Source organism: Balaenoptera borealis (genome assembly GCF_965194805.1).
Source record: "Balaenoptera borealis genome assembly, chromosome: 12".
NCBI lineage: Eukaryota > Metazoa > Chordata > Mammalia > Artiodactyla > Balaenopteridae > Balaenoptera > Balaenoptera borealis.
This window is the reverse complement of record NC_138869.1, coordinates 61,593,675-61,612,470: the sequence shown is the minus strand read 5'-3', so window position 1 is coordinate 61,612,470 and position 18,796 is coordinate 61,593,675. Positions and strand designations below refer to the sequence as shown.

At 38.0% G+C, this 18,796-nt stretch overlaps 1 protein-coding gene across 10 annotated transcripts in view; it reads right to left on the bottom strand.

Moving 5' to 3' along the window:
* The window catches only part of NEK10 (NIMA related kinase 10), a 325,496-nt gene that overhangs the window by 18,047 nt on the left and 288,653 nt on the right, over nt 1-18,796 (bottom strand). For 8 of the 10 annotated variants that reach the window (XM_082346463.1, XM_082346466.1, XM_082346468.1 and 5 more), the window contains one exon: nt 1,189-1,297. In XM_082346463.1, the coding sequence (XP_082202589.1) occupies nt 1,189-1,297 (109 nt within the window). Of the gene's footprint in view, nt 1-1,188; nt 1,298-7,054; nt 17,178-18,796 lie in introns of those variants that run through there. The other 2 variants (XR_014232504.1, XM_082346470.1) reach the window with 2 other exon arrangements.

Sequence of the window (18,796 nt, the reverse complement as noted above, 5' to 3'; positions counted from 1 at the left end):
TGTATAGCACTGGGAACTATATTCAATACTTTTAATAACCTATAATGGAAAAGGAAAAGAATCTGAAAAAGAATATATATATATATATATCTGGATCACTTTGCTGTACACCTGAAACTAACACAATATTATAAATCAACTATAGTTCAATTAAAAATAAATAAAAGCAAATGACTTTAGATAACAGTTTATCTCGATCTTACAGATTTCTCAGGGATGATTTTAAATGAAGTTCTGCCTACCCAGTTTAGCTGTATCCTAGGAGTCCAAGACTTAGGGAAAGTTTGATAATCAGTACATGAAGTGATTTGCCTAAATTAGTCAACTTCAAAAGCACAACAGAATTAAGCTTTTTTTTTTTTTGTCTGAGTAGATGGCAAGTCTTCATTTAACAGTAAAAACTTCACATCTGTCTGCCCCACTGTGAGATATAACTATAGTTTACAGGGATTCAAAAATTATTTAGGAATTCTATAACCTCAGACTAGCTTGAAGATCTCTTCTGAGAGTCAAATATCACAAGAAAAATTACATTATGCTGAGTCCCTACTACTGGCTAAGTACTTTTTATATATTTACACTGATCATTGCTATAATCCTAAGATGTTTACCATTTTTGTTCCCATTTTACAGGCAAGAAAACTGGGGTTCAGTGAGGTCAAATAATTTGCTCAAGGTCAGCTACTAAGTGGTTGAGCTGAGATTTGAATCTAGGCATCCTGGTTTACAGAATACATACCTTTAATCCCTATGTTATATTGCCTCCCTATGAGAAATTTTTTCAAAAAAGAAAAAAAATTAAATATGTCTGATGTGGATTCTTCAGGTAAGTTTCAAATTTTCTGTTTTATTCAAGCTCTTCATTTCTGCTTTTTATCTCCCTGGATGTTTTTGGGCATTTGATTTCCCATCATCAGATAAGAAGAAGTAAAAGGAAATACAATTTACGCACACAGATTCTGTTTGCTTACGGTATTAATAAATGATCAAGGAAGGTGTCACAAGTGTGTAAAATAAATCTCAGGGAATTTCTAAATTCCTACTGTATGTCCTTCCAACTATCACCATAGATAATCAAAATAAGCTCTATTTTCATTTTAAATTGAAGATAATCTTTTAAGGATAGCTGTTGATCCAAACAATCTATTTCTTTGTGAAAGCCAGATTTCCTGTGTTGAAGACCATTACCTGTTGGGTTATTTGGGGACAGGCTGTATCGACCTGATGAATGATGCAATAAATGGTAATCTGCTGTGAAAAAGTTGGGCTCAATTGGTTCTGGAGATCCCTGAGATAACTGAAACAGAAAAAGCAAAACTGCATCTTATTTTGCATTCAGAATCAAATGACATGAGACCTCTGTGTGCGTCTCTGCCCAGAAAAATTAGTGCTCTTCAGTTGTCAATCCCTTGTATACAGATAAAGACCAATCTTCTTCCTTTCAAAAGAAATGATAAATTAGATGCAGGCAAATTACAGTGAAAGCAAGTAGATAATTCCTGGACACATGAAAATAAAAAATGTTATACTTTATAGATTTATGAGAACAAAATAAAAATAGATAGAAAAATAATAGCATGGGCCTGGGATATCAAAATGTTATTTTTGTCAGGTGTAGGAGGAATAAACTCCAATCATTCAACAAAACATCATTTTTAGCCCAAATCATTTTTGTTTGACCAAGGCAAACACATTTCTTAATACATTTTTCTAAATTACTATTAATTAATTTTAATCGCCAAACATTAATTCCCAACACTGTAAAGGAAAGAGTAATTCACTAAATGCCAGAACTTATTAAAGTTCCAATTGTTTAATGCCGTTCTATAAGGATGAAGTTTTTAAATGAAACTTTCAAAATCCTTTCACCTTTAATTCCAACTAACACTTGAGCTGGCCAAGTTTTTATGCCTGTGTAAAACAATATACTTTTTAAATGTTGATACATATTAATAAACCAGAAACAAAAGGCACAATTTAGATTATTCAACAGTAGTTACCTTGGATTCACAAACTCTATTCATGAATTAAAATATATCACGGTTCAATCATTTGAGCAAATTGTTTGGCAGTCCACAAATATGCCCACCCTTTGAGCCAACAATCCCACTCTTGGATATACACACACAAGAGAAATGAGTACTTCTGTTCATCAAAAGACACGTACAAGAATGTTTGTAGCACATTTATTCATAATAATCAAAAACTGGAAAACCCCCAAATATCCACAGGATAGACAAATATATTGTGGTGTGCTTATCCAATGGAATTTTGCCAAACATGAAAAAGAACACACTATGGATATACACAGCAAGATGGATGAGTGTTGAGCAAAAGAAGCCAGACACAAAAGGATACACAATGTATAACTTCATTTACACATATTTTCACAACTGAGAAAAGCTAACCAATGGTGACAGAGATCAGGACAATGATTACAGTGTAGCAGGTAGTAGAGTTTGACCAGGAAAAGGCAGGCAGGAGCCTTCTTCTGGGCTGGAATTGTTCTATATATCGATGTGGGTGGTGGTCACATGGGTGAATATATATGTAAAAGTTCATGGAGTTGTATATGTACTTCACTGTATACATTATGCATTTTATACCTTAATATAAACATTTTATATTAGCAATTGATAATTATTCCATCAATATGCTTTGGATACTATAAATAAAAATCATTTTTAAGTTTTCCAGTCTCCATATTGCCAATGAATGCTACACATTAGAAAAAAATATGAATCATCCTTTTATATTCTTGAAAATTTATTTTCCTTACTTTAGTGACAACTGATAAAATTAATAACCCATCTGTAAAATGACAAGATGGTAAGACTGTAATAGTGTAATGCAGGAAGATTTTATTTGCTTAATAACTTTCTCATCAGTGCTATTAGGAGGCAATGCAGACAGCCTTAAGCATTCCGTAGTTCTATTATCTAAGGTAGCAGATTATTCCAACTGAACTTCTTAATATGTCTTGTAATGCTGAAAATGATTTCCTGGTATTACCTTCCAAGTGACTTCAGATAGATTTTTTTTATATGGTTGAGCATAGGAGTAATTTGGCTGCCTGAAATGTTCATCCCAATTATTTCTTAGAAAGCTTATTTAAGTCAACTTAATTATTAAGTGAACACCTTGGAATCCTAAAGATTTCACAGACAGGAAGATGCACAGTAACATATGTGAATTGTGACATGGAGAGGTCAAGAGAGTCATTTTTAAGATGACAGGACAAGTTCTTTTCATTGATTCAAACCTTGAAGAGAGGAGTGCTTGATATTTCCAGAGCCTGTGTCACTCTAGCAGTCTTTGAGCCTAAGAACTGTGAATTCTCAGAGGGATGGGCCCATGGAAGAAGCCAAGGACTAAAATCTTTAGTCTTGTGTTTGAGACCCAGATACATTTATTTTTACTCTAGGAAATTTCCGGCACTTCTTTTTGCAGTTCAGTTTTTTGACATATACTATATTCTTTCAGCAAATCTTTTTTGCCCCTTACTATGTGACCTGAGCAGGTTTTGTAAATCAGAAATGTAAACCTTTCAATCCACATACACTGATGATCTTCCCAGCTTATTAGCACCATGCTGGGCACCATGGAGGACACAGAAATGATCTGGCCTCCATGAGACTTGCAACTTGACTGGAAAAAAGGCTAATGTACATAAAATAAGAGGGCAATGCATTAAATAATGAAGTGTGAAATGAGGTGGTGAGATCTAAGCTTACACAAACAAGGATGCTTCATGAAGACCAGCATCGTTTTCAGAAACTCTGTAGAAGAAACACTAGAGCTGAAACTCAAAGGCTGGATTTGGGTGGGATGCAAGGAAGTCAAGTGGACATTCCAGGGGAGAGGAACTTGAGGGCAAAGGCTGGGTATTGAATATTAATGGCAAAGTGGTAAAGGGTTATGACATTAGTCCATGTTATAGAGGAATGGGGATTTAGGTTGAAGAGAGGAAGACAAGTGTTATTCATTAATTCAGGGAGTATTTTTTATTCAAAAACATTTTTTAATTTAAATTTTTAAAATTTTAAAATATTTTTTGGCCACACCACACAGCATGTGGGATCTTAGCTCCTTGACCAGTGATCAAACCCATGGCACCTGCATTGGAAGCACAGAGTCTTAGCCACTGGACCGCCAGGGAGGTCCCCAGGGAGTATATATATTTTTAAACAGCAGGTTCTTATTAGTTATCCATTTTATACATATTAGTGTATATATGTCAATCCCAATGTCCCAATTCATCACACAACCACGCCCCCGCCACGTTCCCCCCTTGGTGTCCATACTTTTCTTCTTTACATCTGTGTCTCAATTTCTGCCCTGTAAACCAGTTCATCTGTACCATTTTTCTAGGTTCCACATATATGCATTAATATACGATATTTGTTTTTCTCTTTCTGACTTACTTCACTCTTTATGACAGTCTCCAGATCCATCCATGTCTCTACAAATGACTCAGTTTCGTTCCTTTTAATGGCTGAATAATATTCCATTGTATATATGTACCACTTCTTCTTTATCCATTCGTCTGTCGATGGGAATTTAGGTTGCTTCCATGTCCTGGCTATTGTAAATAGTGCTGCAATGAACATTGGGGTGCATGTGTCTTTGAATTATGGTTTTCTCTTGGTATATGCCCAGTAGTGGGATTGCTGGGTCATATGGTAGTTCTATTTTTAGTTTCTTAAGGAACCTCCATACTGTTCTCCATAGTGGCTGTATCAATTTACATTCCCACCAACAGTGCAAGAGGGTCCTATTTCTTCACACCCTCTCCAGCATTTGTTGTTTGTAGATTTTCTGATGATGCCCATTCTAACTGGTGTGAGGTGATACCTCATTGTAGTTTTGATTTGCATTTCTCTAATAATTAGTGATGTTCAGCAGTTTTTTATGTGCTTCTTGGCATCTGTATCTCTTCTTTGGAGGAATGTCTATTTAGGTCTTCTGCCCATTTTTGGATTGGGTTGTCTGTTTCTTTAATATTGAGCTGCATGAGCTGTTTATATATTTTGGAGATTAATCCTTTGTCCGTTGATTCATTTGCAAAAATTTTCTCCCATTCTGAGGGTTGTCTTTTCACCTTGTTTGTAGTTTCCTTTGCTTTGCAAAACCTTTTAAGTTTCATTAGGTCCCATTTGTTTATTTTTGTTTTTATCTCCATTACTCTACGAGGTAGATCAAAAAAGATCTTGCTCTGATTTATGTCAAAGAGTGTTCTTCCTATGTTTTCCTTTAAGAGTTTTATAGTGTCTGGTCTTACATTTAGGTCTCTAATCCATTTTGAGTTTATTTTTGTGTATGGTGTTAGGGAGTGTTCTGATTTCATTCTTTAACATGTAGCTGCCCAGTTTTCCCAGCACCACTTATTGAAGAGGCTGTCTTTTCTCCATTGTATATTCTTGCCTCCTTTAACAAAGATAAGGTGACCATAGGTGTGAGGATTTATCTCTGGGCTGTCTATCCTGTTCCACTGATCTATATTTCTGTTTTTGTGCCAATACCATACTGCCTTGCTTACTGTAGCTTTGTAGTATACTCTGAAGTCAGGGAGCCTGATTCTTCCAGCTCCGTTTTTCTTTCTGAAAATTGTTTTGGCTATTCAGGTTGTTTTGTGATTCCACACAAATTGTGAAATTTTTTGTTCTAGTTTTGTGAAAAAGGCCATTGGTATTTTGACAGGGATTGAATTGAATCTGTAATATGCTTTGGGTAGTATAGTCATTTTCACAATGTTGATTCTTCCAATCCAAGAACATGGTATATCTCTCCATCTGTTGGTATTATCTTTAATTTCTTTCAGCAGTGTCTTATAGTTTTCTGCATACAGGTCTTTTGTCTCCTTAGGTAGGTTTATTCCTAGGTATTTTATTCTTTTTGTTGCAATGGTAAATGGGAATGTTTCCTTAATTTCTCTTTCAGATTTTTCATCATTAGTGTATAGGAATGCAAGTGATTTCTGTGCATTAATTTTGTATCCTGCAACTTTACCAAATTCATTGATTAACTCTAGTAGTTTTCTGGTGGCATCTTTAGGATAATCTATGTATAGTATCATGTCATCTGCAAACGGTGACAGTTTTATTTCTTTTCCAATTTGGTTCCTTTTATTTCTTTTTCTTCTCTGATTGCCGTGGCTAGGACTTCCAAACCTATGTTGAATAATAGTGGTGAGAGTGGACATCTTTGTCTTGTTCCTGCTCTTAGAGGAAATGTGTTCAGTTTTTCACCATTGAGAATGATGTTTGCTGTGGGTTTCTCATATATGGACTTTATTATGTTGAGGTAGGTTCTCTCTATGCCCACTTTCTGAGAGTTTTTATCATAAATGGGTGTTGAATTTTGTCAAAAGCTTTTTCTGCATCTATTGAGATGATCATATGGCTTTTATTCTTCAATGTGTTAATATGGTTTATCACATTGATTGATTTGTGTATATTGAAGAATCCTTGCATCCCTGGGATAAATCCCACTTGATCATGGTGTATGATCCTTTTAATGTGTTGTTGGATTTGGTTTGCTAGTATTTTGTTGAGGATTTTTGCATCTATATTCATCAGTGATATTGGTCTGTAATTTTCTTTTTTTGTAGTATCTTTGTCTGGTTTTGGTATCAGGGTGATGGTGGCCTCAAAGAATGAGTTTGGGAGTGTTCCTTCCTCTGCCATTTTTTGGAAAAGTTTGAGAAGGATGGGTGTTAGCTTGTCTCTAAATGCTTGATAGAATTCACCTGTGAAGCCTGATCCTGGACTTGTTTGTTGGAAGATTTTTAATCCCAGTTTCAATTTCATTACTTGTGATTGGTCTGTTCATATTTTCTGTTTCTTCCTGGCTCAGTCTTGGAAGGTTATACCTTTCTAAGAATTTGTCCATTTCTTCCAGGTTGTCCATTTTATTGGCATAGAATTGCTTGTAGTCATCTCTTAGGATGTTTGTATTTCTGCAGTGTCTGTTGTAACTTCTTTTTTATTTCTAATTTTATTGATTTGAGTCCTCTCCCTCTTTTTCTTGATGAGTCTGGCTAATGGTTTATCAATTTTGTTTATCTTCTCAAAGAACCAGCTTTTAGTTTTATTGATTTCTATTTTATTTATTTCTGTTCTGATCTTTATGATCTCTTTCCTTCTACTAACTTTGGGTTTTGTGTGTTCTTCTTTCTCTAGTTTCTTTAGGTGTAAAGTTAGGTTGTTTGAGATGTTTGTTGTTTCTTGAGGTAGGCTTGTATTGCTATAAACTTCCATCTTAGAACTGCTTTTGCTGCATCCCATTGGTTTTGGATTATCGTGTTTTCGTTGCCATTTGTCTCTAGGTATGTTTTGATTTCCTCTTTGATTTCTTCAGTGATCTCTTGGTTATTTAGTAACGTATTGTTTAGCCTCCATGTGTTTGTGTTTTTTACGTTTTTTTCCCTGTAATTGATTTCTAATCTCATAGTGTTGTCATCAGAAAAGATGCTTGATATGATTTTAATTTTCTTAAGTTTACTGAGGCTTGATTTGTGACACAAGGTGTTGTCTATCCTGGAGAATGTTCCACGTGCACTTGAGAAAAAAGTGTAATCTGCTGTTTTTTAATGGAATGTCCTATAAATATCAATTAAATCTATTTGGTCTATTGTGTCATTTAAAGCTTGTGTTTCCTTATCAATTTTCTGTTTGGATGATCTGTCCCTTGGTGTAAGTGAGGTGTTAAAGACCCCCACTATTATTGTGTTACTGTTGATTTCCTCTTTTATAGCTGTTAGCAGTTGCCTTATGTATTGAGGTGCTCCGATGTTGGGTGCATATATATTTATAATTGTTTTGTCTTCTTGGAGTGATCCCTTGATCATTATGTAGTGTCCTTCCTTGTCTCTTGTAACATTCTTTATTTTAAAGTCTATTTTATCTGATATGAGTACTGCTACTCCAGCTTTCTTTTGATTTCCATTTTCATGAAATATCTTTTTCCATCCCCTCACTTTCAGTCTGTATGTCTGAAGTGGGTCTCTCATAGACAGCATATATATGGGTCTTGTTTTTGTACCCATTCAGTGAGCCTGTGTCTTTTGGTTGGAGACTGTAATCTGTTCACATTTAAGGTAATTATCGATATGTATGTTCCTATTACCATTTTCTTAATTGTTTTGGGTTTGTTTTTGTAGGTCCTTTTCTTCTCTGTGTTTCCCACTTAGAGAATTTCCTTTAGCATTTGTTGTAGAGCTGGTTTGGTGGTGCTGAATTCCCTTAGCTTCTGCTTGTCTGTAAAGCTTTTGATTTCTCCATCGAATTTGAATGAGATCCTTGCCAGGTAGAGTAATCTTAGTTTTAGGTTCTTCCCTTTCATCACTTTAAAATGTCATGCCACTCCCTTCTGGCTTGTAGAGTTTCTGCTGAGAAATCAGCTGTTAACCTTATGGGAGTTCCCTTGTATGTTATTTGTCATTTTTCCTTGCTGCTTCCAATAATTTTTCTGTGTCTTTAATTTTTTCCAATTTGATTACTATGTGTCTCAGCATGTTTCTCCCTGGGTTTATCCTGTATGGGACTCTCTGCACTCCCTGTACTTGGGTGGCTATTTCCTTACCCATGTTAGGGAAGTTTTTGACTACAATCTCTTCAAAGATTTCCTCGGGTCCTTTCTCTCTCTCTTCTCCTTCTGGGACCCCTATAATGCGAATGTTGTTGCATTTAATGTTGTCCCAGAGGTCTCTTAGGCTGTCTTCATTTCTTTTCATTCTTTTTTTGTTTATCCTGTTCTGCAGTAGTGAATTCCACCATTCTGTCTTCCAGGTCACTTATCCGTTCTTCTGCCTCAGTTATTCTGCTATTGATTCCTTCTAGTGTAGTTTTCATTTCAGTTATTGTATTGTTCATCTCTGTTTCTTTGTTCTTTAATTCTTCTTGGTCTTTGTTAAACATTTCTTGCATCTTCTCGATCTTTGCCTCCATTGTTTTTCTGAGGTCCTGGATCATCTTCACTATGATTATTCTGAATTCTTTTTCTGGAAGGTTGCCTACCTCTTCATTTAGTTGTTTTTCTGGGTTTTTATCTTGTTCCTTCATCTGGTACATAGCTCTCTGTCTTTTCATCTTGTCTCTCTTTCTGTGAATGTGGTTTTTGTTCTACAGGCTGCAGGATTGTAGTTCTTCTTGCTTCTGCTCTCTGCCCTGTGGTGGATGAGGCTATCTAAGAGGCTTCAGCAAGTTTCCTGAGGGATGGACTGGTGGTGGGTACAGCTGGCTGTTCCTCTGGTGGGCAGAGCTCAGTAAAACTTTACTGAGAAATGGATGCTTCTCTGCTGATGGGTGCGGCTGGGTTCCCTCCCTGTTAGTTGTTTGGCCTGAGGCAACCCAACACTGGAGCCTACCGGGGCTCTTTGGTGCAGCTAATGGTAGACTCTGGGAGGGCTCACACCAAGGAGTACTTCCCAGAACTTCTGCCACCATTGTCCTTGTCCTCACAGTGAGACACAGACACTTCCTGCCTCTGCAGGAGACCCTCCAACGCTAGCAGGTAGGTCTGTTCAGTCTCCTATGGGGTCACTGCTCCTTCCCCTGGGTCTCAATGTGCACACTACTTTGTGTGTGCCCTCCAGGAGTGAAGTCTCTGTTTCCCCCAGTCCTGTTGAAGTCCTGCAATCAAATCCCGCTAGCCTTCAAAGTCTGATTCTCTAGGAATTCCTCCTCCCCTTGCAGAGCTCCCAGGTTGGGAAGCCCGACGTGGGCCTCAGAACCTTCACTCCAGTCGGTGGACTTCTGTGGTAGAAGTGTTCTCCAGTTTGTGAGTCACCCACCCAGCAGTTATGGGATTTGATTTTATTGTGATTGTGCCCCTCCTACCATCTCATTGTGGCTTCTCCTTTGTCTTTGGATGTGGCCTATCTTTTTTGGTGAGTTCCAGTGTCTTCCTGTTGATGATTGTTCAGTAGTTAGTTGTGATTGCAGTGCTCTCTCAAGAGGGAGTGAGAGCACATCCTTCTACTCCACCATCTTGAACCACAGCTCCCTGGGATTATTTTTTAAATGAACTATTGTGTGCCATGCACAGATCCAAACAATGAAAATAATCAATGGTGGCTAAATATTGTATTCTTGGAGCTTACTGCCTAGTTAGGGAGAATTATGTCTGTGAAATATCCACTTGTGTATTTGCAAAATTGCAGATATGCTGAATGCATTGAAGGCAAGGCCTGTGGTTCTAAGAGGTAACAGACAGATTTAACTTAGGGAAGGTTTTCCTGAGAAAATGATGCTTATTCTGAGAGCCAAAATAAAGAGTAAGAGTGATTAAAGGATGGAGTGGGAAGAACATTACAGGCAGAGGAAAGAGCATGTGCAGAAATGGGAGGAAGCAGCATGGTAGATGGGCACTGTAGCCAGTGTGGAGACAGCAAAGGACAAGAGTGGTATGAGGTGAGGGTGGAGAGAGAGGCAGGGCTTGGACCAAACAGGACTGTGAACACCATTGGTGGGGATTTTGACATTTTATACTATAAGAGCCCCCTGGATAATGTTCTGTGGTGTGTGTGTGTGTGTGTGTGTGTGTGTGAGAGAGAGAGAGAGACATGATCAAATTTCTGTTTTGAAGAGATCACCCTGGAAGCAATATATGTAAAAATTTGGGTGGGTCTGGGACCTCAGGGTGAACATAGGCAGATCATGAGGAGGCTCCTGCAAATAATGGAGGTCTAGGCGGTGGGACTCGGAGTTAGATGGTGAGGCAGGAAACTGGACATAAGTGTTTAGGAACACTGGCAAAAGTCTGGCAAAATGAATTGGAGAACAAGGAGATCAGCAAGAAGTGTGACACTAGTGCAAGAGAAGGGTGCTAAGAGCTTGGATTAGGTGGAAACTGAAAGGAAGGAACAGCTATGGAAGACCAGATATTCCCACTTAATAACAATGATAGCACCTATGCCATTGATTGAGTACTTACTACATTCTAGATACATTTGATATTCTATTTTGTTCTTACAACTACTTTGTAAGGTAGGCATTATCCCCATTTTACAGATGAGGAATCTGAGAAGTAAAGTAATTTGCTCAAGGAGCATAGCTAGTAAGTGGCAGAACCAGGGCTAGAACCCAGGGCTCGAACATCAAAGGCCAACCAAAACCACCTACACTATGAATATTCCCCAGGTGTTAATGACTTAGGAGATGCAAGAGATAAAGTGGAACAGTTGAAAGTGACCACAGGGTTTAACGATTGAGCAGAATGACACCAGATGCTTCCAATGATATTCGATGTGGACAAAGGAAGGAAGCAGGTGGTGAGTTCAATTCTGGACATACCAGATGACAAAGTAAATGTTCACCCAGTAGGTGGAAATATGGATGATACAACAGAATCTTTCAAAGCAGTGGCCTCTCAGGCTGGCTGAAGCTGTGAGGTGGCTCAGCAGTCCCAGACCAGCACTGTGGGGCCCTCTCCTGGCTCATGAGCTAAGAGGTGTACATCCCATCTTTGGCATGTATGTTCTGTTTGGAAGAATGTGTAAGCAAATTTCTTCTGAACTGACATAAAAGGGCTCTTCTGGGGACTCCAATCGAGATGGTGGAATAGGAAGTGGATCTCACCTCCTCCCACAAATACATCAAAAATACATCTACATGTGGAACAACTCTCACAGAATACCTACTGAATGCTGACAGAAGGTCTCAGACAGCCAAAATTGCAAGAGAGATCACCACATAACCAAGTATGACAAAAGAAAAAAATAAAGGAAGTGAGACAGGACCTGCACCCCTGGGAGGGAGCTGTGAAAGAGGAAAGGTTCCCTCACCCTGGGAAAAGCCTTCACCAGTGGGGAGATCACCCAGGACATAAAGGGAGCTTCAGAAGCTCAGAGGAGAGAGTAGCAGCTGGCTTGAGGTAGGCAGAACAGCAGGAGACCAGCACAGAGGGTCTGCACCACCTCCCTGCACTCCCCAGCCTGAGACGTGCATCTGCTGCTGTGGGCAGGGGCTGGGTGCTGAAACTCGGGCTTCAGAACACAGACCCAGGGAGAGGACTGGGGCTGGCTGTGCAGGGACAGCCTAAAGGGGCAGGACCATGCTTTGGGCCACAACCAGGGGTATGTGGAGGAAGGAGCCCAGGTCTGCCATAGAAGTGAAGTGTTGTTAACAGGTGCAGGAAGGGAGGGACAGGGCCCACCATAGCAGCCTCTTTCTCAGCATGCTCACAGCTGGTGCGGTGCTGCCTCTATGACTTCTGGGAGCACGCAAGCACCAACAGCCTGCCCACATTCGGAGGTGGGGCTGAAATCAGAGTTCATCCCCAGGAGTTGTGCAACTTAGGAAGCAGGGCTGAAATCTGAGCCCTCTTCCTGTGGCTGTGCAATCTGCAGATTTATGCCACTGCCATCAGCTTTGTAAACTCAGTGCCTGCAGGACATCCAAGTGGACAATGGGTGCTCCCGTGGCTGGGGCAAGTCCAGCATTAGCAGCTGTGGGCTTTGCAGGTGCATGTACAAGGAGGCAGGGCCAGAGTCTGGGCTGCTTCCATAGCTCCCACAGCGGGTCCAAGTGCATGACTACTGTGGTCCTGGTACCCGACTTCAGTGGATTGGTGCCTATGGATCTGCACTGTTGGCTTTGTGAACACAGTGCCTAAGGGACACTGGGGTCAATTGCATTCCCACAGTTAAGGCAGGGCTGAGGGCAGTGCCAACAACAGTATACTTTGTGAGCTCACACAACACGTGACAGGCAACACCACTGAGCACACTCCTGGGTGGACAGCTCCTGCTGAAGAATATTCAGTGGTTCCTCTCCTAGTGTGAGGGCTTCAATCTTGCCTACCTCATGCTACAGTCAGAAACGGATATGGGGGCTTCTACTCCAAAAACTAGAAAGTAGACCCTGTCCCTGACAGGATTGTGACAACCACAGAGCAAAGAGGAGGGCCCACTCAGTATCCAGTGCAGGCTCTGGTAATCAAAACACCAGTCACACCTCCTATCAAAGGGATAATGGCCAGTACACACCGGGGAAAGACGCAGCAGGCATCCATACTAAAAGCAGCACTTGCACCAAAAATATTAAACCCATGCAGGCTACACAGGAGCTCTCCCACATAAAAACATCTCTCCAAGACCACAGTAAATAACTCTTTCTCCTAAACTCATAGAGTCAGAGAAATACAAGTAAAATGAAGAAACAGAGAAATCACTCCCAATTAAAAGATCAAGAGAATTCACCTGAAAGAACAAACAGTGAAACAGACTTCTTCGGTCTAATAGACTCTGAGTTCAAAAAGGAGGTAATAAAAATACTGAAGGGATTAAGAAAGCCTATCAGTAGAAATGCAGATTACTATAAAAAGGAACTAGAAACTATAAAGAGGAACCAAGAAAAATTATAAAACTGATTTGCTGAGATGAAAACTGAGCTAAAGGCAATAAATGGCAAATTGAATAATGCAGAAGAACAAATAAGTGATCTGGAAGATAGAATAATGGAAAGCACCAAATCTGAACAGCTGAAAGAAAAACAAATGAAAAACAAAATGAAAGCAATATACAAGACCTATGGGATAATATGAAACATGCCAATCTACACATAATAGGGATCCCAGAAGGAGAGGAAAGAAAAAAGGGGATAGAAAATATATTTGAAGAATCATGGCTGAAAACTTTCCAAACCTAAAGAAGGAAATGAACATCCAGGTATAGGAAGTGCAGAGGATCCCAAACAAGATGAACCCAAACAGACCTACACCAAGACATATTATAACTAAAATGGCAAAAGTTAAAGATAGGATTTTAAAGGTACCAAGAGAAAAACAAAGAATTAATTACAAGGGAACCCCCATAAGGCTATCAGCTGATTTCTCTACAGATGTTGCAGGCTAGGAGTGGCAAGATATATTCAAAGTCTTGAAAGGGAAAAACGTGCAACCTAGGATACTCTACCCAACAAGATTATCATTTAGAATAAAAGGAGGGATAAAGAATTTTTCAGACAAGCAAAATTTAAAGAATACAGCGATACTAAACCTATCTTAAAAGAAATATTGAAAAGTCTTTTCTAAATAGAAAAGAGGCAAGAATCAATAGGAAAGAAAAATCACAATTGAAAAGAATAAGTCAGTACACAGATTTTTTAAAACATCAAAAAATTTTTGTGTCAGCATATAGTATTTGTTTTTCTCTTTCTGACTTACTTCACTCTGTATGACAGACTCTAGGTCCATCCACCTCACTACAAATAACTCAATTTCGTTTCTTTTTATGGCTGAGTAATATTCCATTGTATATATGTGCCACATCTTCTTTATCCATTCATCTGTCGATGGACACTTAGGTTGCTTCCATGTCCTGGCTATTGTAAATAGGGCTGCAATGAACATTTTGGTACATGACTCTTTTTGCCAACACATATATATGGAATCTAAAAAAAAAAAAAAGAACTGGTAATGAAGAACCTAGGAGCAAGATGGGAATAAAGACACAGACCTACTAGAGAATGGACTTGAGGATACGGGGAGGGGGAAGGGTAAGCTGGGAAAAATCAGAGAGTGGCATGGACATATATACACTACCAAACATAAAATAGATAGCTAGTGGGAAGCAGCCGCATAGCACAGGGAGATCAGCTCAGTGCTTTGTGACCACCTAGAGGGGTGGGATAGGGAGGGTGGGAGGGAGGGAGACACAAGAGGGAAGAGATATGGGGACATATGTATATGTATAACCGATTCACTTTGTTATAAAGCAGAAACTAACACACCATTGTAAAGCAATTATATCCAATAAAGATGTTAAAAAATTGTTTTGTGTGTGAAAGTGATGATAACTACAATGAACAGCAAAAGGATAAACATGAAGGTGTAAAAGAGGATATCAAAATAATAAAATGTGGAGGGGGAGAGTAAGAAAAATGTACATTTTTTAAAGAATGTGTTTGAGTCTTTACCAGTCTAAAGCAAGAAGATATAGGAATGGGTTAGCATACTTGAAAAACAGGGTAACCACAAATGAAAAACATACAATAGATTCACCAAAAACCAAAAAGAAAGGAACTCAAGCAAATACAAAAGAAAACTATCAAACTACAAAAGAAAAAACAAAAAGAAAAGAAAAGGAACAAAGAAGAAATACAAAATCACCTGGGAAACAAGGTGTAAAATGGCAATAAATGCATATCTATCAATAATTACCTTAAATGTCAATTGCCTAAATGCTGCAATCAAAAGACATAGAGTGTCAGATTTGATTTAAAAAAAACAAGAGCCTACAATACGCTGCCTACAAGAGACCCACTTTAGGGCAAAGGACACACATAGATTGAAAATGAGGGGATGGAAAAAGATATTTCATGCAAACGGAAATGACAAGAAAGTGGGGGTAGCAATACTCATATCAGACAAAATAGACTTTAAAGCAAAGGCCATAAAGAAAGATAAAGCAGAACACTATATAATGATAAAAGGATCAATACAAGAAGAGCATATTACAGTTGTTAACATATATGCACCCAATATAGGATCACCCAAATACATAAAACAAATACTAACAGACAAAACTGGAGAATTGACAGGAATACAATAATAGTAGGAGACTTTAACACCCAATTCACATCAATGGACAGATCTTCCAGACAGAAAATCAGTAAAGTAACAGATATCCTAAATGATACAACAGAACAGTTAGACTTAATTGATATTTTCGGGACATTACATCCAAAATAACCAGAGTACACATTCTTTTCAAGTGCACATGAAACATTCTCTAGGATTGACCAATACTAGGGCACAAAACAAGCCTCAACAAATTTAAGAGGATAGAAATTATTTCAAGCATCTTTTCTGACCACAATGGCATGAAACTAGAAATTAAGCACAAAAAGAGAAATGAGAAAAAATGATTACATGTAGACTAAACAACATGCTACTAAAAAACCAAAGGGTCAATGATCAAATCAAAGAGGAAATTTAAAAATACCTTGAGACAAATGACAATGAAAACACAACCATACAAAATCTATGGGATACAGCAAAAGCAGTCCTTAGAGGGAAGTTCATAGCCATATAGGCCTTCCTCAAAAAACAAGAAAAATCTCAAATAAACAACCTAACCTACCACCTAAAAGAATTAGAAAAAGAAGAACAAACAAAACCTAAAGTTAGCAGAAGGAAGGAAATAATAATGATCAGAGAGGGAATAAATAAAGTAGAGACTTAAAAAGAGTAGGAAAAAAATCAGTAAAACAGAGAGCTGATTATTTGAAAGGGTAAACAAAATCAACAAACCTCTGGCCAGGCTCACCAAGAAGAAAAGAGAGAGGACCCAAATAAAGTAAGAAATGAAAGTGAGAAATAACAACCGATACCACAGAAATACAAACAAACATAAGAGAATACTATGAACAACTATATGCCAACAAATTGGACAACCTAGAAGAAATGGACAAGTTTCTAGAAACATACAGCCCACCAAAACTGAATGAAAAAGAAATAGAAAATAAGAGACCAATCACTAGAGGTGAAATAGAAAATGTAAAAAAAAACACAAAAAACAAACAAACAAAAAAACACACCAACTCCCTGCAAACAAAAGTTCAGGCTTCACTGAGGAATTCTACTGAACATACAAAGAAGTTATACTTATCCTTTTCAAACTCTTCCAAAAGACTGAAGAGGAGGGAACACTCCCAAAGTCATTCTTTGAAGCCACCATCACCCTGATACCAAAACCAGATAAAGACACTACTGAAAAAGAAAATTACAGGCCAATATCTTTGAAGAATATAGATGCAAAAATTCTCAAAAAATATTGGCAAACTGAATCCAACAACACATAAAAAAGTTCATATACCACGACCAAGTGGGTTTCATCCCAGGGTCATAAGGATGGTTCAACACATGCAAATCAATCAGTGTGATACACCACATCAACAAAAGAAAAGACAAAAACCACATGGTCATCTCAATAGATGCAGAGAAAGCATTTGATAAAACTCAACATTCATTCATGATAAAAACTCTCACCAAAGTGGGTATAGAGTGAACATATCTCAACATCATAATAGCTATTTATGACAAATCCACAGCGAATATAATACTCTGATGAAAAGCTGAAAGTCTTCCTGTTAAAATCTGGAACAAGACAAGGATGCTCTCTCTCATCATTTCTCTTCAACACAGTATTGGAAGTTCGAGTCACAGCAGTCAGACTAGAAAAAGAAATAAAATGTATCCAAATTGGAAGGGGAGAGGTAAAATTGTCATTATATTCAGATGATACGATGCTATTTATATAAAACCCTAAAGACTCCACACAAAAACTACTAGAACTGGTAAATGAATTCAGCAAGGTAGCAGGATACAAGATTAACATACAGAAATCTGTTGCATTTCTTTACACTAACAATGAAATATCAGAAAGGGGAAGTAAAAAAAAACAATCCCTTTTAAAATCACATCAAAAAAAAAAAAAACAAAACAAGAAAAACCCAAAAAACCTAGGAATAAACCTGACCAAGGAGATGAAAGGCTTGTTGTACACTGAGAACTATAAAACGTTAATAAAGGAAACTGAAGGTGATTCAAAGAAATGGAAAAATATCCCATGCTCTTGGATTGGAAGAATTAATATTGTTAAAATGGCCATACCTAAAACAATCTACAGATTTAATGCAATCCCTATCAAATTACCCATGACATTTTTCACAGAACTAGAACAAATAATCCTAAAATTTATATGGAATCATAAAAGACCCAGAATTGCCAAAGCAATCCCAAGGAAAAAGAACGAAGTAGGAGACATAACCCTCCCAGACTTCAGACAATACTACAAGGCTACAGCAATCAAAACAGCACAGTACTGGCACAAAAACAGACATATGGATCAATGGAACAGAATATAGAGCCCAGAAATAGACCCACATACCTACAGTCAATTAATCTTCAACAAAGGAGGCAAGAATATAAAATGGGGAAAAGACAGTCTCTTAGGCAAGTGGTGTTGGGAAACCTGGACAGCCACATGTAAATCAATGAAGTTAGAACACACACCATACACAAAACAAACTCAAAATGGTTTATAGACTTAAATATAAGACATGACACCGTAAAACTCCTAGAAGAGAACATAGGCAAAACATTCTCTGACATAAATCATACTAATGTTTTCCTAGGTCAGTCTCTTAAGACAATAGAAATAAAAGTAAAAATAAACAAATAGGGCCTAATTAAACGTATAAGCTTTTGCACAGCAAAGGAAACCATAAACAAAATGAAAAGACAACCTACGGACTGGGAGAAAATAGTTGCAAACAATGTTACCGACAAGGGATTAATTTCCAAAATATACAAATAGCTCATACAACTCAGTAACAAAAAAAACCCAAACAAAAAATGGTAGAAGACCTAAATTGGCATTTCTCCAAAGAAGACATACAGATGGCCATGAGGCATATGAGAAGATGCTCAACATCACGACTTATTAGAGAAATGCAAATCAAAACTATGATGAGGTACCACCTCACATGGGTCAGAATGGCCATCATCAAAAATCTACAAACAATAAATGCTGGAGAGGGTGTGGAGAAAGGGGAACCCTCCTACACTGTTGGTGGGAATGTAAATTGGTGCAGCCAATATTGAAAACAGTATGGAGGTTCCTCAAAAAACTAAAAATAGAGTTGCCATATGATCCAGCAATCCCTCCCCTGGGCATACATCCAGAGAAAACTATAATTTGAAAAGATACATGTACCCCAATATTCATAGCAACACTATTTACAATAGCCAAGACATGGAAGCAACCTAAGTGTCCATTGACAGATGAATG